The sequence below is a fragment of the Gopherus flavomarginatus genome, chromosome 8 (assembly GCF_025201925.1).
Source record: "Gopherus flavomarginatus isolate rGopFla2 chromosome 8, rGopFla2.mat.asm, whole genome shotgun sequence".
Classification (NCBI taxonomy): Eukaryota; Metazoa; Chordata; order Testudines; family Testudinidae; genus Gopherus; species Gopherus flavomarginatus.
The window spans coordinates 41,305,164-41,330,329 of NC_066624.1; the positions used below are offsets into that span (position 1 = coordinate 41,305,164).

Here is a 25,166-nt window from a genome sequence, read left to right on the forward strand (position 1 = left end):
TCCGCCCCTCCTCCCCTTCAGCCCTCGTCCCAAAACTCTTTCCCTTGTGCACTCATGTCACCGCCAATCCACTTCCTCCAACATTTGGTTTCTTATCACCAGCAGCTGCCTCCTACACCTGTAGCTTCACCACTCAGCCCTGCAAATTACCAGGGCAGCCTGGGGGGGGGGCAAATGGGGCAATTTGCCCCAGGCCCTGGGGTCTGCAGTGGCCCCCATGAGAATGGCTGAGGCTCCCTCCCCAGCTCTGGCCCGACCCCGCCTCCGCCCCTCTCCCAGAGCCTCAGCGCAGCCAGCAGCGTCCCTGAACAGCTGCAGCGTGACTCCGTTGGGGCCCTTGAGCGCCACCCTGCTCAGAGCCGTGTGGTAAAGGGACAGGGCTGAAAGGACCAGCGGGGCCTGAGCTCCGCCCTGCTTGCCTGGAGCTCGCAGCCCTGCCCCCTTACCACGTGGCTCTGAGTGGGGCGGAGCTCAGGGGCCCCGCCGGAGCCACACTGCAGCTGTTGAGGGACATTCCGGGATGGGCTGAAGCTCCGGGTGAGTGGGGAGCCAGGGGTAAGTGGCCGGGGCCAGAGCTGGGGGAGTTGGCTAAGGGGCAGGAAGTACCAGGGAGAGTCAGGCCACAGGGAGGGGGCAGAGGTTGGGGGGCGCTCAGGGGACAGGGAGCAGGGGGGTGGATTGTGGGCATTCCAGGGGTCTGTCAGGACTCAGCGGGGGGTGGATAGGGGTTGGGGCCCTCAGGAACCAGGTTGGTGGTGGGAGAGGTCTCTGGGGGATGGTAAGGGGATAAGGAGCAGGAGGGGTCGGGGATTCTGAGGGGGGCGGGCAGTCGGGGGGCAGGAAGTGGGTGGAGGTCGGATGGGGGCAGGACCAGGCTGTTTGGGAGGCACAGCCTTCCCCACCCTAAAGCTCATTCAGCAGTTTGAAGCTTGCAGAAGAGCCAAGCTGTTAGCTTCTCCGTTAGGGCTACCATCCCTTTCACTTCTCAAATGCCAGATTATAGTCTATATTTAATTTCAGTGCCATAGGGAGATTCATGTCGGGCGAGGGTAGCTTCATTTAAAATTAGCCACTGGGGGAGGGATCACATGAGAAGAGCAATATCCTTCCCAACCCTACCAAGCAAGACCTCCACCCCCAGATTCCCTGAGGTTCCAGAGGGATTAATTCAGTGGCTCTCAAACTTTTATACTGGTGACCCCTTTCACATAGCAAACCTCTGAATCAGGGCCAGTGCAACCATTTAGGTGACCTAGGCGGTCGCCTAGGGCACTAGGATTTGAGGGGCGGCATTTTCTTCGGCAGCGACCGCGGCGGCCAGATCTTCAGCCACCCCGGTCGCCGCTGGCATTTAGGCGGAGGGAGCTGGGGTGGGGGAGCGCAGGGAGGGCCGCCTGCAGCAAGTAAGGAGGGGGCGGCACACAGAGGAAACTTTCACCGCAAGCCTGGGAGGCGGGAGAAGTGAAGCAGCAATGGCTTGCTCGGGGATGAGGCGGAGCAGGGGTGAGCCGCTTCACTTCTCCCGCCTCCCAGGCTTGCGGTGCCAATCAGCTTAGGCACTGCAAGCCTGGGAGATGGGAGAAGTGAAGCAGCGACAGTGTGTTTGGGGTGGAGGAGGAGCAGGGGTGAGCTGGGGCAGGGAGGGTGCCTCAGAGCGCAGGGTGGGGAGCTGCTGCAGGGGTGGCGCCTCAGGACGGGCTCGGGGATGGGGGAGGGCGCAAGGTGGAAGTTTCGCCTAGGGCGCGAAACATCCTTGCACTGGCCCTGCTCTGAGTGCGACCTCCCCCCTTATAAATTGAAAACACTTTTTTTATATATTTAACATTATTATAAATAATGGAGGCAAAGTGGGGTTTGAGGTGGAGGCTGACAGCTCACAACCCCCAGTAATAACCTCATGACCCCCTGAGGGGTCCCAACCCCCAGTTTGAGAACCCCTGGGTTAATTTAATTTTAGCACCCTGTGTCCATTCACATCCATGTGCTATTTTGAGCATTTCAGTTTTCACAACATAGGCTCATCCCAGATTCTGGAACAAGCTCAAATGCTCAGTTCTTGGAGTATGTACATAAGCTATACTAAAGACAAACTCACAGTAACCGTCTCCAGTTTGTGAGGGACCCCATGGAGCCAGTCTCTAGGAAGCAGATAAATGTATGGAGATTAAGTCCATTAATGACTATTAGCCAGAATGGGTCAGGAATGATGTCCCTAGCCTCTGTTTGTCAGAGGATGGAGATGGATGGCAGGAGGGAGATCACTTGATCATTACCTGTTAGGTTCACTTCCTCTGGGGCACTTGGCATTGGCCACTGTCGGTAGACAGGATACTGGGCTGGATGGACCTTTGGTTTGACCCAGTATGGCTGTTCTTATGTTCTAACCTAAATGAACCCAAAGTTATGGAGACAGATATGAGTCAAGGAAGCCAGCAGAGTATCAGAAACCTGGAAAAATCTCTGACTGGATGGGCTCAGGCGTTTGGTCACAAGCTGAGGTAGTTCAAAAGTGTTTTTTTTTTTTAAGCAGATTTTGTTATTGTTTCTTTAAACAATCAAACACAGCAAGCAGCAAATATTTGGCCACACACTTCTGAAACCCCAAACCATGTTCAAGTTTTGGCAGACTAATTTCAGCTTTTCAATTAAAAAAATCACAACAAATTTTGAAGGAAAGCAGACATTGTCCATGACTTTTTCTGCTTTTAAAAAAAAACCCTAGTTTTCAATTCAAAAACAGTTTTGACGGAAAATATTTGTCCAACCCTTTTAATGAGCTTTAATGCCTTTTAGCACTAGCTGAAGCTGAGAACCAGTGATACCTTGTAAAGAAGTTTTCTCAAAACTGGGTTTGTGCCGAGATGCAGAAGGTTTATTTTTCGCAGGGCCGCCCTTGGGGGGGGGAGCAAGTGGGGCAATTTGCGCCAGGCCCCCCAGGGGCCACCAGGATAATATAGTATTGTATGTAGTATTGCAATTTTTTTATGGAAGAGGCCCCTGAAATTGCTTTGTCCTAGGCCCCCTGAATCCTCTGGGCAGCCCTGCAAATTACTACCCATACCCACTGCACTCAACCCCCATCACCATGCATTTTAGCTAGCCTGAAGTGCAGCACTCATTGCGTGGCACTCCAGACAGTAAAGCTGAACATGAAAACAGGACAAACACAAATCTGTGATTGTCCCGTTCCCCACCCCACCCCCTTCCCTTCTCCCACACAGCACAGATGCGTCATACCCTTTCTGTTTCCCCAGCAGTGGTGTTTCTTTTCAATAAATGATTTTTTTGGCTTTGAAAACATTCTTTATTGCATTAAGTAAAAGATACTGTAGCCCAGGAAAGCAACAGGCACTGCAAGTCAGTGCATCATATGTAGCAAATAGATGCCTACTAGCATTGGAGCCACTGCACTTCACTCCCGTGCAGGGCACCAAACATTACTGGAGGCTTTCCCGAGCCCTAAAAAGTGGTGTTCCACTATGGTGAGCATGTCCATGAATGCCACAAGCAATTTCGTGTCGTATGCGTTATGCAAATCAACATCGTAGTTGGACTCCTCACTGTCACTTTGTAGCTTAAGAAGTAACTTGACTGCAATTTGTGACATGCTGGTGAGACCCATCAGCATATTCCTCACAAGTTCAGGATCCATTCTCGCAGACCGAAAGGGAAGACAGAGTGTGCAGTACAAAAAACGTTGAAAGATAATGCCAAATGGGGATGGAAGCACAAGGATTGCTGGGATGCGAAGTGATGCATCACAGGGTATTGGGACGGGACCCAGAATGTCCTGCATCCCCCCACCTCCTTCCCACAAGCTACAGTGCCAGAGGTGCTCTGTGGAATAGCTGCCCATAATGCACCACTCCCAATGCCGCTGCAAGGGCCGCAAATGTGGCCACACCACTGCGCTTGCAGCTGACAGTGTGAACACACTGCAGCGCTTTCCCTGCTGCAGTCTCTGAAGGCTGGTTTAACTCACAGCGTTCTACATCTGCAAGTGTAGCCATGCCCTCAGTCACAGAGATTTTAGTTGTGTCCAGGTTCTTTTTATATCTTCAGAGTTCTTTGTATATGAGGTGCCCTGATGCCTTTGGTTATGTTCATAGCCTACACTTAGAGAAGTTAGGTAAAACACAACACCCTAGCTGGAAGGCTTCAATGTAAGAGAACTTTATTTCTTACACTCCAGAATGATGCCACACAAGAACCAAAACCAGAGAGAGAGAGAGCAAGCAGGCTGCTCCCTAAAAATAGAGAGGCACAGCTCATGCCATCCCACTTGAAGCAGGCTGGCTGCAGACTGCAAATCCAGATTTCACACTTCCCTACAGAGCCCTCTGCCTGAAAGCAGAACCAGGAAACCCCCTGAGAATTAAAGTGACAGTTTAGAATTCTAACTCATCCACACTGCTATTTTTACCCATGCTAGCTTGATTAAAGCCAGCATGGACTTGCCAGCCCAAGCTGCAATCACTCCTCTGATAGCAGGTAAAACATACCCTTTGATTTCACTAATCAGCATTTTCTCTGCATTTTTCCATGGACAATGATGCTTCTCATATATTGCTGTGGGGGCTTTTGTTTCTATTGCATCATGGCTCATACTGAGAGACACCTTCATAGGGAGGAAGTAGTCTTGTCATTTCCCCTCCGGCCACATACGTCCCTTATCACTTTCCTCTGTCACCCAGCACAGAGGCCACGCAGACCTGAGCAGGAGGAAGGAAGGTTAGTATTTGTGAACATTTATTTCTTCTTCACTCAGAATATGGACAGAATGAGAAAAGCTATGCTAAGTGATTGGTGTGTTCATCCTCCCAGCACACTGGATCCAAGTCCACTGGAAGGCTCTGCTACTGCACAGTGATTAGAGAACAATCACTTAGAATACTTCTTTCTTTTCTTTTAGGAGGAGGAATTTGGTAGTTTGTAAGCTCTAGCGGGGCTCTACCAGTTCAAAGCGGACCTCTTGCTGGCTTCAATAGGAGTTTTGCTTGCAGACTAATAGGAGGGGAGGGCTCTGCGTTGTACTCCCTATGGTACCCAATTCTTGTTTATCTCAACTTTTTGCCATGTACTCAGGTTCATTTTAGTATTTTTACTCTTACCTATTGTTTCCTCTATTCCCACTCTCTACCTCACATCATATTATATTCTTCTTGTCCTGCCTGTCTTCAGCACTGCTTTATTTTTAAACTGCTTTTGAAATATATCTGCTTATCAGGCTGACATTTTACTTTGCCTTCAAGACTCAACGATCCTTTTCCTTATGCCTCCTGCATGCAGATGATTTCTAATGAAGGCTCCAATCCTGTACTGAGAAGCATTTGTGTGGACCCTGGCATCTCTACTTCCTATTGAAGTAAACTGGACTTTGTCCAGTTGCAAGAGTCCATGTTAATCGAGCCCAATGCAGGATCAGGGACAAAAGTAGGGTTCTATCCCACAACACTTAGTTTATGAATTCCAAAGTGAATTAAGATAGGGTACCCCAGAGGATTCAAGGTGCCTGGGGCAAAGCAATTTTGGGGGCCCCTTCCAGAAAAAAAATTGCAATACTATACAATACTGTATTCTCGTGGGGGCCCCTGGGGGGCCTGGTGCAAATTGCCCCACTTGCTGCCTCCCCCACCGCCCCACAGGCGGCCCTCAGAAAAATAAACCTTCTGCATCTCGGCACAAACCCAGTTTTGAGAAAACTTCTTTACAAGATATCACTGGTTCTCAGCATCAGCTAGTGCTAAAAGGCACTTAAGCTCATTAAAAGGGTTGGACAAATATTTTCCGTCAAAACTTTTTTTGGATCGAAAACTAGGGGTTTTTTTAAAAGCAGAAAAAGTCATGGACAATGAAAAAGCAAGAGCACGGATCATATTAAACTGATAAGATCTGCATTTTAATTTAATTTTAAATGAAGCTTCTTAAACATTTAAAAAACCTTCTTTACTTTACATACAACAGTAGTTTAGTTATATATTATTGAGAGAGACCTTCTAAAAACTGGCATGCGAAACCTTAAATTTGAGTGAATAAATGAAGACTTGGCACACCACTTCTGAAAGGTTGCCGACCCCTGTTCTAAAGGCTTGTCTATACAAGGACATTCAGGAAAATGAATTTGAATTAGCTAAAAGTGTGAATTTAGCGTGGATTAGTGAAACCACTGTGTGATTGCTCTTATTCAGAATTGAAGTGACCTTCAATTTGTTTAGCTTAATTCAGGGCTGCCTGGCGGGGGGGAGGGAGGTGGAATGTGCAAGTGGGGCATTTGCCCCAGACCCCTGGCTGCGCAGAGGCCTCAACAACAATGGCTGATGCTACCTCCTTAGCCCCGGCCCGACCCCACCTCCGCCCCTCTTCTGGAGCCTCAACGCATCCAGGAGAGTCCCTGAACAGCTTTTTCTTGCTGAGTTTTCAATGCCTGGCATGTATTTGGATACTTTAAGCTGCACACAGGCTTCTAAGAGATCAGTTGTTAATCGGCTCCAAGAGGGACAGAGAACATAGTTCATCTGTGAAAATACCTGTTCACACAGGTATGTGGATCCAAATGCTGAAAGCATTGCAAACATAATTTTCTCCAAACTGTTAAATTTCACTGGCAGGGATGTCCAGCAGATCAGAAGAGAGGGCCCATGATCTCTCTTGGTAGCCTTAAGTGCACTCCGTAGATCTCCAAACTTTCATGCCCACAATTCTGAGTTTTTTAATTGAATAAGCTGCATTTCGAAATCTTCAACACCCATCCACTTAATTACAGACAAATCCAAGTCGCTTTTGTTGAACTTTTCAGGTTTAATTAGAAAAGAAAGCATTGGACCAAATCGCTGCAAATCTTGAAATCTGTCAGAAAATTTTGATTCCAGTTCTTGCATGTACATTCCAATCTCATCGACGCTGACAGTGCAATGTGTCAATAGCTCTTCTATGTGTTGGAAGTAGCAGAAAGTTGAAGTTTGAATAGCCTGAGAAAAAATGGCTAGTTTTACAACAAATGCCTTCCAGATTTCATAAAGATCCAGAACCGTTTGCCTTGCACCCTGGAGACAGAGGTTGAGTTTGTTTAGGTGAGCAGTGATGTCAGTTAGAAACATGAGCTTACACAGCCATTTGTCATCATCCAGTTCGGGGTAGTTTTGTCCTATTTCCAACAAAAAGGTCTTGATTGCATCAAAACAGTTTACAAAGCGCACCAAAACCTTGCCACAACATAGCTACCAAATGTTGCTGTGAATGAAATGAACAGACATCTAGCTTTGCTTCCTTAGGAGCTGACATTTTGTCAAATGTATCCCTCAACTTACAGTGGGGAAAAAAATCTCAACAGATGGCATGCACAACGTCAAACGCAATGTGCTGTTCCACATGACATGAGTGATGTAGGCAGCAAATCAGGACTTAAAAATATCCCAGTACAGCGATGCTGGAACAATTTTTAAGATGGGGGTGTTGGGCCACAGCGGGGGATGGCTGCAGAGCCACAGGCCAGCGGCCAGGACTCCAGGATGGCAGCAAAGTGCCCGGGACCGGTGGCCAGGACCCGGGCAGTGTGAGTGCCACTCAAAATCATCTTGCATGCTGCCTTTGGCACGCGTGCCATAGATTGCTGATCGCTGCTTTAGACATGACTGCTTGGGTGAGTAAAGATTACTCATGTGGGTAACATTTTTAGGTCCAGCCTTTATTGAGGAATTTCCCTGTCTGAATTATTGTGTTCCACGCTACAGTATGTGCCATATGTTATCGTGATCTCTTTCTTCATGGAGACAGGTGTATACTTATTAGAAAGAAAGGGGAACACCCATGTCTGTAAAGGTTATCATTCTGCAAGACTGTTAACCATTCTCCGCACCTCTGTTTCTCCAACCTGCTTCCCTCACTTTTAACAGAAAATGTGACATTAGACTTAGCTGACACTTTGATACTGATTCTTGTCAAGCTGATTCATTGGGGCTTGTTTTTCCTTCTGATTTGTTAACCCTTTCTGGGCCCAATCCTGTCTGAATAAGGACTGTAGGATCAGGCCATGAAAGTCTGCAGTGTGCTGCCTTGATCTCTAGTGGCTGTAATGACCAGGAAGCTGAAATCTGGGAAGCTGTTTTCTAGCACTTTTGTTCTAGATCATGTGTTCTAAAATGAAGAACTGAAAGGCAGAACTGGAGCTGCCCCAATCCTTTGCAACCCCAGCTTCCCCTCCACACACTAATTAGAGCTGATACATACCATCAGGCTGCTCAGGGTGGCTCACAGGCATGAGTACCAACCTCTAGGCAGACTGTCAAGAAGCAGGGCACAAAACCCAAACTGGGTGGGAGTTCTAAAGCACGACAGCAGCCTTGCCAGAGAGTCACAGACAGTCCCCTTGGGCACTCCAGTCTATCTGGCCACAAGCCTGCCTGTGTGATAGATGATACTGTACACCAGCAGTTCTCAAACTGTAGGGCACAACCCCATTTTAATGAGGTCACAAGGGCTGGCTTAGAATTGCTGGGGCCAGGGCTGAAGTCAAAGCCTGAGCTCCACTGCCTGAGGCTGAAGCCAAAGCCTGAGGGTTTCAGCCCTGTATATGATGGGACTCAGGTTACAGGCCTCCTGCCTGGGGCTGAAGCCTTGTGGGGCTACAGCAGGCTTAGGTCCCCTCTCCTGGGGTTGTGTAGTAACTTTTAGTGTCAGAAGGGGGTCGCAGTGCAACGAGCCAGAGGGTAATGCCTGCAGCTTCCTGGGAGTCGTGCGGAGCTGGGCAGGGGGCCTGCCTGTGCTGCCAACTGGATTTTTAATGGCCCAGTCAGCGATGCTGACTGGAGCCACTAGGATCCCTTTTCGACCAGGCATTCCGGTCAAAAACCAGATTCCTGGCACCCCTAGTCCCCTTTTCATAGGTCTGGGAGAACAAAGGCTGAAGTCTTTTGTCCACTAATGTTCCACAATGGCTTCTCTGGTGTCTGTAGTGGCTTTTGCTGCGCAGGAGATAATACTTCTTGTGATAAACTAGCATTTCAGACTCGATAATGTGTCTCTGTCTGTGGGGTATTACAGTTTAAGCAAATCCATCTATAGTTACAGAGCAAACACTTACATATTACCTTAAAGTATAGATATAAGTAAGACTAATACATGCAACATCCTACAAGCATTTCATAAAGTCTAAACATTAAACACAGTCTTATAATAACTCTGATATCTATTTTAACAATGCTAACACAGAGGCGAGCCAGACTGGTTTCCAGCTATGCATATGGCAGTGTTCAGTGAGGCCCAGAGGTCCTGACATGAGCTGGCACCTGGTCTGCCAGCATCCCATATACTACAGGCAAAACCCCTTTTCCTGCATCTGGAGGTGTGTTAGGAGGAGAAAGTCAGCAAGGGATGCAAAGTCAGGGCCCTTTCCTGTTCCCAGCGGAATCCACGACAAACCCCCACTGATTACAGTGGGAGCAGGGTCAGGCTTATATGCAGCATCACAGTAAAGGGAGGCAGGGTGGCTTAGTGGACTGGACTGGGATGCTGAAGGCTGGATGTGTCTCGCCTGTGCACTCTATGTTCCATTGCTGGTTCCAAGGCAGCATGGAGGAGGAAGAGAAAGCATCCTGACTGGGACGCAGAGGGGTGAGGAATGGAGAAGGGCAGAGGGGGAGAGATGAAGGGCTGGGGGCAGGATGGGATAGAAGATGGGAAGGGGATACGAACAAGAGGGATTGAGAGAGGCAGGAGCTGGGGATGGGGAGGATAGGAGCAGAGGTGGGGGACATGGTCAAGGGCTGGGGACTCAGATGGGAGCAGAGGGAACGCAGCAGGAGTTGGGAGGGGGAGAATGGGAGCAGACGGAGACAGACAGGCGAAGGCACAGAAGCTTTGCCACCACTAACGCACACTCCTCTCCAGAACCTGGAACTTACCCCATTATACCTGAATCTCAGCATTCCTTTGCCATCAAACAAATATAGCTACAAGACCCATTGGCAAAGTGCGTGGCTCATCGCCCTGTAGTGGCAGGTGTATATAGAAGATGACAACCTCTTACTGCTACCAGTTACTCTGTTAGCTGAAGTGGTAAAGTATCATGCTGTGGATCTACAGAGCCCTGCCTGGCTAATGAATCACATGGGAAGTCAACATGATTAAATGAAATTTGTTTTTTTCAACTTTTAATGTCTTTAAAAATATAAGAAATTCCATCCCAAAGCTATATGAAAAGGATGCGAAGGTTGCAAAGTCACACAGTGGAGAGTTAGGAAATACCAGAACTGAGGTTGGCAGTGTAACCTGAATTCACACACACACACCCCCACTCCTGTGCATATGCATTATGATACAGTTTTTAATTAGATGAGCACCTCACAGATTAAGATATTTGCCCAAGTGTACACAGGGTATCTGTGGTAGAACCAAGTTTTAACTTAAAACACTCAGCTGGGCCCCAGGAGGCCAGCCTTCCTATCTAATACATGCGAAGATAGATTTGCCCAAGAAAACTGCTGTAAAAAATGTTTATTAAAGCAACACTTCTCACTCCTTTTATCTCAGGCTGTAGATCTTCTGTAACTTTCCAGTAAGAACATGCACCAGAAAACTCTGCATGAAATGCTGTTTGCTCTTCTGCTCTGTCTTGCTTGCCTTCTACCTGGTAAGTGAAGTGACGTCTGATGTCAAAGCAACTTTTGTGACAATAACCATCCAGCAAGAATCCCTTTATCAAATGAGCTTAGTTTTAAAGGTTAGAGTGATGAAGTTGTGTGTGTGTGTGGACGTTTTGAGGACAGAACTAGCCTACAATTGTGTGACAGAGAAAAATGTCTTTTGTGCTGCTATTGTTCAACAAATTCTTGTTTTTGCATATTGCTCCATGCCTGGAGAATGTATTGATGGGAACTCTTATATACCAAAAATTAAATTAATAGAAGCAATGTATTCTGCCTGCCATCGCCACCAGTTACTTCTGGGCTATGAAAATCAAGCTGTATTCACTCTGCATCATATACATCATACTTGTCAATAGAGATTGTGGAACAGAACTGGGTGAATACAGGATGGTGGGAGCCAACCTAATATTAATATTCTTGCACACAAAACCTGCTGCTCTGTTTTACAATTATTCACAAACCCTTTTATCAACTTTCATCCACTTGCGGGATCAGGGCCTATGTGGGTGGACACTCAAGCATGCCTAGAGCCCCACTGAAGTCAATGGAGTTCAGCCGGGGCACAAATGACAAACCCCCATCCATGTGGGTCTGGATGAGGAAGGGTTTATTCTCAGAATGTTAACAGAAAGAAAAGTATCCCAAATTCTAGTGTGGATGATTCATAGATTTCAAGGCTCCTCTGAATTAATTCCTGTTTGAACTGAGCAGATCTTTTAGAAAAGCAGTTGCTGGGTTATCTGTTGGCATATGTCTGTGTGCTCTGTTATGCCACACTCATCACTGTGGTGTTGTGGGATCACATGCTCATCACATGGCTAATTATTTTAATTGTCATCGTCATCATTTTCGTACATATTTCTAAGAAACCCCATCACAGCAGTGTCTGGGCGCCAAAGCCTTATTCATTTTTTAAAAATCACATTGCTCCGGGGTCAACTAGAAGGAACAGGAAATGGTTAAACTGGACACCCACGGTGCAGAGGCCTGATCCAAAGTCCACTCGAGCCAATGGGAGTCTTTCTACTGACTTAATTTGGCTTTGACTATGGCCCCAACTGCATTGGTCCCAAGGAGCTCAGAATGTATCCACAGGTTGAATTCCCCACTTCCATCCTCATCACACAAAGGCAAATGGGAGGCTGCTTCCCCCTCTCCCATCCCCACAACTCTGGGCAGTTGAATGGGGGTGGGGAGATTGGACTCAAGAAGCAAGTGAAAAGTGGGGAAGCAAGTGGAAATTGCCCATCAAGCCTCCTCCACAAATCTACTGAGGTGTCCATGTCCTACAGTAATGGCTGGTTTAGTAAGGCTGTTTCTGCCGTGAACCAACATCACACCAGCCCTATAACAGCTTTGAAGGAAGATTTTACATTAAAAAGAAAGTGGTTTCTCAGAGAAACTCACCATCTGCTGATGGAGGAGATACCAGGAAACATACCCCACCACACACCAGAAATAACTGAACCGCTTTCAGCCAGTCAGATCCCACAGGGCTGGACCATGACCCTAGATGCAGCCCTGAACAAAGGGTAGTGAGAAAGCAAAGCCAAGTTAGGAGAAGCCCTGACTCAGAGACACCCCTCTGAGTCACAGTTCTACCCCTGCTTCCTCCTGGCTTCTGGGGAAGGGGAAGGAAATACAGTAGTTTGCTGCTTGCCTATACCAGCAACAAATTATGATATCCCCTGTATCCCCTAGATCTGCTATAGTGTGGGCAGGGAGGTTGAAGTGTTCTCCTACAGGTTTTTGTATATTGCCATTCCTAATATCTGATTTGTGTCCATTTATCCACTTCCGTAGAGACTGTCCAGATATTAGGAATGGCAATATACAAAAACTTGTAGGAGAACAGATCTTAAGGTGGCCATCCTGCAGCAAAAAAACTTCAGACCAGACTTCAAAGAGAAACTGCTGAGCTTCAGTTCATCTGCAAATTTGACACCATCAGCTCAAGATTAAACAAAGACTGTGAATGGCTTGCCAACTACAAAAGCAGTTTCTCCTCCCTTGGTTTTCACACCTCAACTGCTAGAAGAGGGCCTCATCCTCCCTGATTGAACTAACCTGGTTATCTCTAGCCTGCTTGCATATATATACCTGCCCCTGGAAATTTCCACTACATGTATCTGACGAAGTGGGTATTCACCCACGAAAGCTCATGCTCCAATACGTTTGTTAGTCTATAAGGTGTCACAGAATCTAAAACATACCTAAATATCTTTATTAGGTGCTTTTAGGAAAGGAGAGGCTCATTCCATGCTCTGCCCCATCTGTCTTAGCTATTTCTAAGGAATCTTTCATCGTGGTATCTGTCTTTCTGAGCTTGTAGCATGTCTGGTCCTAGATTTGCTACAGCAAAAGAAAACACACCTGAATCAGTATGAGATCTGGACACACTATGGCTTCAGTATCTTGTCTGAGATCTTGCTGTCAATTGTTAGAATAGCTCAGCAGGTGGATGAAGTGATTTCAGTTTCCCCTTCTCTGATACGGTCTTCAGCCCGATGGTGCATCCGTCATTAGATCATAATGATGAGCAAACCTGCTGGGCAAAGAAAGCACGATGGTGGGCTTGGAAGAGCTTCCTCTTAAATCCCCCCAATTTTTTCACTGGAGCAAACATTTTACTGTCACGGTTCACATTTTTTGACTCCCTGCTTTTCTTCCCATGCAACTCAGAATAAATGCCTGGCTGGCTGCTATTCTAACTTCAAAGTCCTACCCTTCCCATGGTAGTTGTGCACACTCAGCTGGAGTTGTGTGCACACAAAAATGATGAGGTGACTGGGTTCCGGGTTAATGATGGAGTTTCCCACTTCTGAAGGAGGCCCAGACGAGGATAGTCCTTGCCAATGCGCCCCAGAGCACCAATAATATTCTTTCTTCCAGCACAGCTTATGACTTCTCTGAGCAAAATGTATGTTAACTTCTGGCCACCTTTCCAGCACTACTAATGATGTTCTGCTTAACGTCTTCTCCTCAGAGGTCACAATGGACCAAAAGACTAAGGAAGTCTATTGTCGCTTCAATACCACAATACTGCTGATGGGGACCAATCTGAATGCTTCTTCAGTCTTTAATGTGGAGTGGCGTACACAGCTAAAAGGGAGAGAAAAGGTCTCCATCCTAACATACTCCCCCGGCTCCAACAACATCTATATTAATGAAAGTTACAGGAAGAGAGTTGTCTTTTCTCATACCAGCTTTTCCTTGACTATTCATTATGTGACTTTAAGCGACGAAGGAATCTATACACTGACCATCCAGCTGCTTAACAAGCAGCAACAGATCGACAGGACAAGAGTCACAGTGATCAGTAAGTGGCCTTTTGTAAAATCCTTGGCAGCCCAAGTTGCATGAGCCACCTCTTCTGATTAGACAGTGACAAATTTCCAGTGCATACACCTGCGCTCATTTGATTAGAAAAGGCTGAAGTGAGCAAAGGGAGGTATTCAAGAGAACGTACAGAGAGTTGATAAACTGGTTCTGTTTAAAGCTAGTTTATTGAACATGGAGACTAACAACAGACCAAAGGGTGGCCCTGTGGTTAAGGCACTGCACTAGGGCTCAGGACAATTCCTGCCTCTCCTACATATAAAATGGGCTAATATTAATATTTGCTCTTTTCCACCCTTTTTTATTGTGTCTATTTGGAGTATAATTCATCAAAGCAAGGAGCATCTTTACTATGTGTTTGCATAATGGCCAGCACAATGAGGTCCTGATCATGGCTAGGCCATCTAGCTGTTGCTACTAATACTGTACAAAAATAAAGATCTGAACCCAGCCTGTTACTGAGGTCTACAAGACTATGGTGCTTGACAATGCAGTGTAAATGGGGTAGGGAGGGTATGGTTTAATGAAAACACATCCACATGTAAAAAGATCAGAAGGTTTTCTTCAGGAAGCAAGGAGAAGCCAAATCCTGTTTGGAGAGAATGTGTGTCTGGAGAATGTTCTAAAAGAGTGAATTCTAAAGAAACCCTATGGAGCCTTCATGAACAGTGAATTCTGAATTTGTGGTCACAAATATTTGTACCAGAAATCTTAATCTAAGAGTTACGCTCATCTAATCTGGGGACAGGTGCATATCATATAATATATCAGTCCAATCAAAATGGCTCAAATTTTGAATGTCAGTTAGTGAGTGCTCACAATGAACTGCTTATAGGGAGCTACAGACCAAGAATTATCACTGAAAAAATACAGAAATTTAGTATTACAGTAGCCAAAACCCCTGAATCCTGCTCCCACAGCAATACTATGAGACAGACAATCAGAAACCTAAACTATCATATCCATCCATGGCAAACGTTATCATTTGATCAGTGACCACAAAAAAAACTAGAATGACTTAATCATAGAGTGGTTGGGTCAATTGTCAGCCTTCTTCACAGTCAAACCCAGTGCATTTCAAATAATTGTATGATTTCTTGACAGGCAAATGGCAAAATAAAAGCAGTCATACACCACTTCTCATAAAGACCCTGATCGTACAAAGCACCGAGAGCACACAGCACCTTGCAGAAGGTACTCAGCACCACACAACACTGGGCTCCAATTCCACATGGCAGATAATCACCTATCAGACACAGACACAACATGCCTCCATACACAAACCTCACATTCATAGATCCTGAAACTGCAGCACTTAGATGAAAAGGGCAAAGATTGACATGTGACAAATCATCATGCTTAATATCAGAGGCATTAGTGTATGTAACAGATTAATTAAGCCAAAGTTGTGTGGTGCATTGTCATAGAGCAGGGCTTCTCCCCAGCTTCCAAGCATGCCCAGTCTCCTTTAAGGTTTATTGTTCAAACACAAGCAAGTAAAACAAACAGAAATAGTCCCTTAGTCTTTGGGTTTCACAGACACCTGTCCCGGGGTCTCTGGTGATCCTTCTCTTTGCAGTTCCCCAGTTTCAGCCATCTATTTCTGGAGCACCTGGTCGCTTGCTCCAGGGACCAACCACAGGAGTTAGCTCTACTCCACTGTGGCTTCTTTCTCCCAGGCACTGTCTATCCCAAGCACTTCTCCCCTTCCTGCCCTCTGGTAGGTCTGTATAGCCCCTGGTGTTGCCCCACCCCCTTTTAATTCGCTCAGCTAGGCTCACCTGCTCTGACATAGGGACACTGGGTCTGCTCTACTTAAAGGGACCAACTACCCTGCAATGTGTACATTTTTGATACTTTGCATACAAAGGGAATATATAGACAGCTGGTATCTCTATATTGGCAGACTTAATGTAGGTTGGGTGCCTTAACTGGGGATTTCCAGATAGTCAAATATTTGAGTTTCTTGTATGTTTAAATTTAATGGATAGTAGACATTCAAACCATTGATATGTATCTACAACCAGAGCTGGTTGGAAAACCTTTTTCCCATACTGTGGATATTTTCAAAAGTTTACCTTTTTTCCCCATCTTGAATTGAGATGAAAAGTTGAAATTTCAAAAATATTAATGAACCCATTTGGGGCCAGTTGAAAAGTTTTGAAATAGACTTTATAATAGAGCTTATTTTCCAGCTAATTTGCTTCAATTTCTAAATAAAAAATATTTTGATCCAAAAAACTGGAAATTCTTGTTTTGAAAACATCAGAGAAAGCATTTCTGATGAACAACTTTTAATGAAACATATTCTGCCCAGGTCTAAGGTAGAGACTAGAATGCAGATTTGTAAAGCAAAGCAGTGAAGCTTTGTGGGAATGTACATAATGTTACCCACAATCTCTTGCTTTCCCCATAACTCTGTGTTTGGAGGTCACCATAACTTGACAGCTCCTCTTCTGGTTTTTCAGTACCTATATTGAACGTGCAAATCACCAGTGAAACATCTGCTCCTCATCAGGGGAAAAACATCACTTTGAATTGCCTGGGGACAGCAGGAAATGCCATGTCCTACTCCTGGCAGAAATGCAACCAGCCTTTGCCAATTGGAAACCGCACCATCCTGTCTAAGGAAAACGCATCCCTGACCCTCATTAACATACAGCAATCCGACATTGGGACTTACAGATGTGTGGCCCAGAATGCACTCAGCTCTGGGCATAAAGACTTCATCCTGCAGCTCTGTGCTGAGACTGGTAAGTCGGAAACTCATTATAAATTATTGTTATCATAATTCTAACCTATGCTATGACATAGAGATTGAAAGCAGTGAACAAAGACCTACACTATCACATCTTGAAACCTATCTGTGCTTCAGACACTGTATGGCCACAGACACAGGTGCTGGCTTTTATTTTTCCCAGTGGGTGCTCCATAGGGTGTCCAGGTGCCCGGTTTTTGACTGGGTGCCTGGCGGCTCCAGTCAGCACCGCCCACCAGGCCATTAAAGGTCCGGACAGCGGTGCTGCGGAGCTAAGGCAGGCTAGTCACTACTTGTCCTTGCTCCACCCTGTGCCCCAGAAGTAGTCGTCAGATCTGGTTCCTAGGCAAGGGGACCACAGGGCTCCATGTGCTGCCCCCACACCAAGCACTGGCTCCACACTCCCACAGGCTGGGAACTGTGGCCAACGGGAGCTGCAGGGGCGGTGCCGGTGGGCAAGAGCAGCGCACATAACCATCTACCGCGCCTTCGCCTATGAGCTCGATCTGCTGGCCTCTTCTGGGGCGCAAGCACAGTGCCACACAGAAGAGGAACCTGCCTTAGCTCCACAGCACTGCTGACTAGGAGCCAATCAAGGTAAGCCTGCACCCCAACCCCAAGCCTCAAGCCCAGCCCTGAGTCCCCCAAACTCAGAGCCCCCTCCTGCACCCCAAACCCTTCATCCCCCATCCCACCCCAGAGCCCACACCCCCAGCCAGAGCCCTCACCCCCTCCTGCACCCCACCCGCCCTGCCTTAGCCCAGAGTCCCCTCCCACACCCAGAACCCCTCTGCCCCACCTCTCAGCCTGGAGCCCCCTCCTGCACCCCAAACCTCTCATCCTTGGCCCCACCCCAGAGCCCACACACCAAACAGAGCCCTCACCCCCTCCTGCACCCCAACCCCTCTGCCCCACCCCCCAGCCTGGAGCTCCCTCCTGCACGCCAAGCCCCTCATCCCCAGCTCCACCCCAGAGCCCACACTGCCAGCCAGAGCTTTCACCCCTCAAACACCCTAACCCCCAGCCCAGAGCCCCCTCCCGCACCCTGAACCCCTCATTTCTGACCCCATCTCAGAGCCTGCACCCCCAGTTAGAGCTCTCATCCTCTCCCACACCTCAGTCTCCTGCCCCAGTCCGGTTAAAATGAGTGAAGGTGGGGGAAAGCAAGTCACCGAGGGAGGGGGAATGTAGTGAGCGCGGGGCAGATCTTGGGGAAGGGGCGAGGATAGGGTGTTTGGTTTTGTGAGATTAGAAAGTTGGCAACCCTAGTGCTCCACCCCCGCTGGGGCCCAAGGTCCTCCCTGCTCCACCCCTTCCCTGAGGCCCCGCCTTTGCTCCCCCTTTTCTGAACCCCACTTTGCCCCCTCCTGCCTCTTACACACTTGAGCATTCACACTGCACTGTAAACCTGAGCATACAATTTCTGGACCATGCTAATGTGTGCATACTGCACGACGCAGATCTTCTGACTCAGGCCTACAGCTTGAACGGCGTCCACACTGCAAAATGACAGGGCTTTGACCAAGTCACAGTGGGACTTAGGCTCTGACCCACTCCTCTTAGCAGGGTTGCAGGACCCAGGTCCTGAGTGCTTGCTGACCCGAGACAGACTGATTTGTGTGGGCCTGGAAGCGCAGCTTGTGCTCAAACCTGAGTCAGAGCCCAGGCTTAGCATGCAGTGTAGACATACCCTCTGGGGCCCTGAAGAGGGAAAACAGAGGGGGCCTTCTGCAAAGGGAACTCTGGCCATGAGGGACTGCTCATGAAGCAGCAGCCCTGTTACAGTTTCTCTCTCACACCACCACCACCACCCCCCAAGGAAAAAACCCAGGTGTAAATGCAAACACAAGGTTCAAACCTGGAGACATTTTTGTGAAGCACTTTGGATCATTTACCCTGAAGATGTTTTGTTTGTATTCTGTGTTTCCATCACCCCTAACCAGGTGTCTCTTCCTGGCGGAGCTGTGGCATTTATGGGTACCCTGGCTATCTGGGCTACGCTATTGTCCTCTTCTACATCTTCAGCTTGGTGAAAAGGACCAGGAAAAGCAGCTCCAAAGACCAGTCAGGTACCAGTACCTCCACCTTGCCCCTCAACTGCTGAGCTTCCCTCCCCTTTGCCTTCCACCAGCCATTACAAGGCTTGGATAGAAGCATCTGTGTGCAAAGAAAAGTGTAATTAAATATTCCTGATGCAGTCATATTTTTTTATTTTCTAAGGTGCCAATGCAGGGACTGGTTACACTTTAGCTTGCCAAATAAATGCAGATTTTTGAAGTTTCAGCAATGCCTTTCACCATGCAAGCTGGAGGCAAGGCACAAGGCTGATACAAAAGAGATGAAAAATGTTGCTCCCGCTGGGAATCAGGGAAGCAATTCTGATTTGGAAATGTTTTTACCCTGCTCTGCAAAAGGTGCAAGGCTGCGGAGATGAGACCCATAGCTAGCAGGGTTGAAACACAGAGGCCATTATAAAGATAATGTTGATAACGAGAGAACAGTTAACACAAGAAAAAATGCAGGAAGAGGAAACCCACAGCCCAGGTCTTAGTCCCATGTGTGTGGGCGTGTACAACTTCACTTCCCACTGCTATTTGCCCCTTCTGCCTCCCAAGCAGTCCTTCATAGTTCATCCTGTGAGCACCTGTGTTTAGCTGAAGGTTAACTTCTTGTTCCCTGAGCAGAGTCCCTACATCCCATCTTTCCCAGACATTCAGGAAGAGACGGGCTCCATCCCAGTACCTCAAGAGAGCTAATGGTAGGAAGCAGGTTTTATCTAAAATGTGCAAAACATCTGCTACAAAATTACAAAACTGCCCAAATCAGGAGTCTCTTTGCCTTCTGTTACACACACAGGGATGGAGCAGAGCACTGAGAAATACCCACTTTACACTCCTGAGCAAAAAGTGATTTTGAAATGCGCAGTTCAAAATTGAAATCTCTGCATGTTTCGAATGCAGAAGCAGCCACGTTTCAAATGTTGTAGATTTTTTTCTGGAGAGAGAGACTTGGTAGATTTAAAATCCCCCAGGTTGCTGTGGATTACCATCCTGGCTAGCTTTATTCCCCATGCTGCTGCTAGCAAGCCTTTGATGTGACAGGAGGTGCTGGGGAGGGGCAGAGCAACAATGGCACAACAATACACTTTTACACTCTGCTCCATACCTGCTGCAGATATTCCAGCACATTCCTTATCCCACTGGTCCTGCTACCACCTCTGGAACAAACAAGAAGTTGATGGCAGGGTTCACTCTGGTATTTAAAAAGCCCCTTTCTTCAGGTTTTGGCCATATCTGGTTATCAAATGTGATGGTAGCACTATCACTTTTTCATGATCTGCTCCTGAAGCTCACCTGGCATCACACACGGAAGCTGCTTGATCCATGCAGAGTCATCTTGGAGACTCATGTTGTTTTATTTTCTGTTTTTTAAACAGATACCATTTATGAAAACATAGCTCTTGAAAACACCCCCACAACCAGCAAAAGAGTTCCCCCTGTCTGCATAAGACACATCAAGAAGTAATCTTAAAGGGAGAGAGAGACTGGTTTCTATTCAGAGTGGTTTTATTATGTGTATAAAATATTCAGCCTGTCCTGCTAGTGTGCACCTCCCAGTGCTAATGGTGAGAAATGGCGAAAGAAAGAAAGAAAGAAAGGAAGAAAGAGTGAGCTCTACAGATGGAGCGAAACTGCCTTTGTGCACACTAGCTGCATGCACCTGTCTACCTACCTGTGGTACTTACATGAACTTCTCCTTCCAAAGTATCTGAGTACATGACAACCTTTCCTTATTTACTTAGCACTCACAACACTCAATTGTTTCCGCATTTTACAGATGGTGAACTGAGATGCTAAGTGACATGCCCCAGATCACATAGAGAGTCTGTGGGCTTGTTTACACCATGCAGCTTTTAGTGACAAGGCTGTGTTGACACAGCCTTGTTGCTAAACGTCAGCGTGTGTAAACGCTCTTTTTCGGTACTTTGTCAGCGCTTTTGCCGACAAAATACTTCCAGCCTCGCAAGAGGCATTAGCTTTGTTAGCAGAAGAGCCCTCCGGACGACAAAGCCACGTTCACACTGCCACTTGTGTCGGCAAAACTTTTGGCTTTTTTAAGTATCCGTAAAAGACAAAATTTTGTCAACAATTTCACAGTGTAGACCAGCCCTCAGGCAGAGAAGGAAATTGAATCCCAGTTTCCCGAGTCCTAGGCTAGTCCTCCAACCATTGGACCACCCAGCACCAACCTGTGTTGGTGAACATATGCATTGTCCTTCTGAGAGGGAGACCTCTCCAATGTTTCCATTTTTATGCATATGCATTACTTCATTTACATAAGTGACACCAAACTACAGCATTGCAAAATAAAGGCACTGTACTCAGTGTCACCCCAAGTTGCCTCATCCCCCACCATCTTGTAGGTCATTTACCTTCAGCTCCACTGCCATGTCCACAACATTCTCAGGAACAATCTGAGTCCTGGCCTCTTGAATGAGCGGGATCTTCTCCATGAAGTGGGATGACAGTTCTTCACAGTGCGTGGTGCTGAGTTCTGCCTAGGCTTGTAGAAAATCTTTGCTTCCTTCTGTCTGTTTCAGCTTTGGTTTTCCCATCATCAGCACTCCCATTTCTACCCCTCTGTCTTTGTCTGGCATAGGATGTCAGAAGACCATGGAGATCTATGGGTGATAGGAAGAAAGGGCAGTCTGGGGCCAATGCATTGAGGATAGTGCACAAGGGTAATAATTCGGCAGATCCTCGACTCCTTGTCTTATGCATGGATTGCTGCTGTCCTATTGGCAGGCTTTGAAATTTGGTGGGGTCTTAGTGGTCAAATCAGACTAGTGGGTCTTTCACAGAAAGTGGGAGAGCTCTGACCCCTATCTTCATGAGGTGATGGTCTAAGAAAGAGGTTGGGCTGTGATGGCCTCTGTATTGACATCTAACCCAAGGACCAGGTCCAAGGTGCGACTGGCTGTGTGGATTCTGCTAAAGAGGTGAGAATCATAGAGAGGCAAGTGAGAGGAGTCAACATGCATGTTGAAATCTTCCAGGGCAAGTCTGAAATATTTCACCATCACCATGAGCAAGGTATCTGAGAGCTCCTTTATGGGGGGAGGGATAGCTCAGTGGTTTGAACATTAGCCTGCTAAACCCTGGTTTGTGAGCTCAATCCTTGAGGGGGGCTATTGTGGGAACTGGGGTAAAAATCTGCCTGGGGATTGGTCCTGCTTTGAGCAGGGGGTTGGACTAGATGACCTCCTGAGGTCCCTTCCAACCCTGACATTCTATGATTCTAGAGCTCTTACAGACCATCAAAGGCTAAAATCAGCATGACATTTCTAAGCTTGGTTTCTCTTTACCTCTGACCTTGCTAAATCCAAGTTATGAGTAGGCAATCTTAAAACTATTGGGGTTCCTTCTCAGACTTTAAAATTAATATGGAAAAATCTCCTGCTTTCTGTTCAGCACTCCAGCCCACACAGGAGTTAGTAGAAAAGACACCTTTATGGACCCCCAGTTTAAATATCTTAGGCCTGATTTTGCCCTGCAGTAGAGCAGCTTTGCACCTATCTACTAGCAGAAAGCAGCCCTAAAGCTTGCTTCCCTGGACCACGGAAGATCACCCTGTATAATAGCAGACTGTTAGCATTCTGAAGTATTTGGAGGGAAATTGGAGGCTGTCATTCTCCTCAGGCTCTGGAGAATCCAGGGGTGACCCAAGAAACACTTAAGGGCAACTGGCAAGGAGGTAAAGAGGGGTACAGGCCTCTCATGGGCCTGTTTTTACATTCTAGTTCACCAAAGATTGTCATGTGAGGTCTTGAATAAAAGCCTGAGCCACTCTGGTCATCAAGATTATTGTGACATATATGTATATACTGTGTATATACACTGAAATTATGGCCTTAGTCTGTAGCTACTGGCCATCAGCACAGGTGCAAACAGGTTCTCTGTCAGACAATATGGCTGGGGGGGGGTTGTTATTTATCCATCTGTTCAAATGTAAACTGAGTATTGTCTCATTCTCAGTGGGCTTCCTATCAAGTCTGAACTGTATGTAAATGACGGATGTTGAAGGAAGGGGGCTTCATCCATATCTAACAGGAAGAGAAGACCAGAAAGGGGAAGGGAACCTTATCTGGAGGGAGCACTTTGAAGGTTGCTTGACTGTATTTGGGGAGCAAGAAGTTGCCGAGTACCTTTCACTGGGGAAGCAACAAGCTTGATTAAAAAATGCTGAAGGGAACGTTGAGTGAGATCAAACTTCTATAGACAGGAAGTTAACCTCTTCGTTAAGTTTAGTCTCTAGAAAGCATGTTATGATTATGCTTACATGTAACCATCTGTTCCCAGTATTCTCACTCACTGTTACCTGGATCTCTAAACTCTGTTAATATATTTAGAGTGAAAACAAGAATAAGTTCTTGTTCTTGTTCAAAGTGCTGAGCTGAATCTTACAAGCGGGTGGGACTGTCCCTTTGGGAATAACAGGCCTGGTAGCTCTGGCGTGTTCAGTGGTTCAGGGGCTGGAAGCTGCAGGGAATGATCTGAGAAGTTGGGGGTTGTTGTGTGACTAGCGCTACCTGCACAGACAGAGCCAGACCTCCGGAGACCTGGAAGGCAGGGCTTGTGTTGGCAGGGGCTAGGGGATTCAGGGAGCTGATCCACAGCAGGCAGACAAGGCTGTGTCCTGTGAAGGTACCATTGCCAACCGTCCAAATTGTTCTGAAGTTTCCAGGAATTACAGATTAATCTTTAATTAAAGATTATGTCCTGTGATGAAACCTCCAGGAATATGTCCAACCAAAATTGGCAACCCTATGTGAAGGGCAGGTAGTTGTGAGGGGCCTGATAATCCTGGGTATCCCTGGGAAACATCATAACGGGTCAGTCGTACAAGCACACACTGCAAGACTACACTATAGAAACTGAGAAGATCAGAGAAGAACCTGCCTGCATGTGTTGGGAGGTCAGACTAGATCAGTGGTTCTCAACCTATTTACCGTTGTGGGCCACATCCAATACTACCTATATAACCCTGAGGATGTCACAGGGGCTGCAGCTGTGTGCTTATTGGGCTGCGAGCAGCCCATGGGTTCAGAACCACTGGGCTACATGATCACAATGGTCCCTTCTGGTCTTGGAATCTATGAAACCACATATTGAAACGCATGACAGCAACAAAGTGGGGCAGTCCGTATAAAGAATATCAGTAGGTTTACTGGCTAACTGCTTGGGATAAGAAGTTACTCAAAAGTCTTCTGAAATCTGTTTGCAAATGTTTGTGTATGTATTAAATATTTGCTCCCTAAGAAATTGTGTGGTAGTCTCCCTCTCTCTCTCTCCAGTGCTGACTGGCAGCTATTAACACCTGCATTCAGGGTTTTGCATACCATAGCTCGGAAGTTTAACGCTGGCTAACACTTTGCTGACAAGTCATGAACAAATCAAACTCTAACCTGTGTTTCGGCAGAGACATAAGCTGAGGTGAAGGAAAAAGGGGAGAGTAAATTAGTCCTACATAGTATAACCTTAGTCAGCACCCCTCTTTCTTGTTACATTTACAGCCTAACCAGACACAAAAGAGCAAGGGCTGGGGAACGGGGCATAACCTACAAGCAAAGCGAGCAGCGAGATGGTCCGCAAACGACATTGTAATGCTACAATTGGTTTTTGGAGGGTGGGAGGTTGTTTTTAATCCTTGGGGAGGGTTTAGTTAAGAGAGTAGCTAAAACAGAAACACAAAGGAAGGGTGAAGGGCCATGGAGGGGAAAGGACTAGAGGAAGGGCAGGAAGAAGGGAAGCCCTGGGGGAAGCCAGAGTAAGGCTGAGGTGAACTGTGAGGGATGTGCAGAAGGGTGCCAGAGCAAAGGGCCAATCAGTACAGGGAAAAGATATCCAGAGTGAACACTGCAGTGAGCAGCCTGATGACATCATCAGCATCCAAGGGTCCCACCTGAGGCTGGGCCTTGCATTTGCTCCTGCTATCTGGAATTTCTTTGGCCCCTGGAATGTCTTTCTTATGGGGCACACATGACTCAGGGAATCACCACATGGGTGCTAGTACCCCCAGAGGGCAGAAGGGACAGCCCTGCACAGGAGGCCCAGGGGAGGGATGCCAGGAAGAGGGCTGGTTCAGGCTGGGCCCCAACTCCATCACTCTGCTCCAGCAATCTCTGTTTTACCTGTGTAAGGTGGGTCTGGGGAAGAGCTGCACTGAGCCATGCACCTGCCTTTATGACTCTGTACTCCTCCATCCTTTCAACCCCTCAGAGGCTTGTGGGCATGAATCACTCTGCCAGCTTGGCAGCCTCTTCCCTGGCTATTCCCTCCACCCAGATCCTCCCATCGTGGGTGTTATGCAGCACCGAATAATCCGAGTTTCAAAGATGACCAGATTCCTGTGGTGGAATGCACAGG

General features: G+C 47.1%; 1 protein-coding gene across 5 annotated transcripts; it reads left to right on the plus strand.

The window, feature by feature from the left end:
* The first annotated feature begins 470 nt into the window (after nt 1–470).
* On the plus strand, nt 471–24,062 carry LOC127056486 (carcinoembryonic antigen-related cell adhesion molecule 2-like). 5 transcript variants are annotated; one of them, XM_050964383.1, is made up of 6 exons: nt 471–555; nt 10,528–10,627; nt 13,630–13,962; nt 16,451–16,735; nt 18,684–18,809; nt 20,177–24,062. In XM_050964383.1, exons 2-6 carry the CDS (start codon nt 10,561–10,563, stop codon nt 20,263–20,265), a joined length of 900 nt encoding a protein of 299 aa, XP_050820340.1. In that variant the 5' UTR covers nt 471–555; nt 10,528–10,560; the 3' UTR covers nt 20,266–24,062. The 5 variants fall into 5 exon arrangements, with proteins under 5 accessions (XP_050820340.1, XP_050820339.1, XP_050820341.1 ...); XM_050964382.1 differs by having other exon boundaries at nt 471–537; XM_050964384.1 differs by lacking the exon at nt 20,177–24,062 and adding an exon at nt 19,155–19,240 and having other exon boundaries at nt 471–537.
* Nucleotides 24,063–25,166: the final 1,104 nt, after the last annotated feature.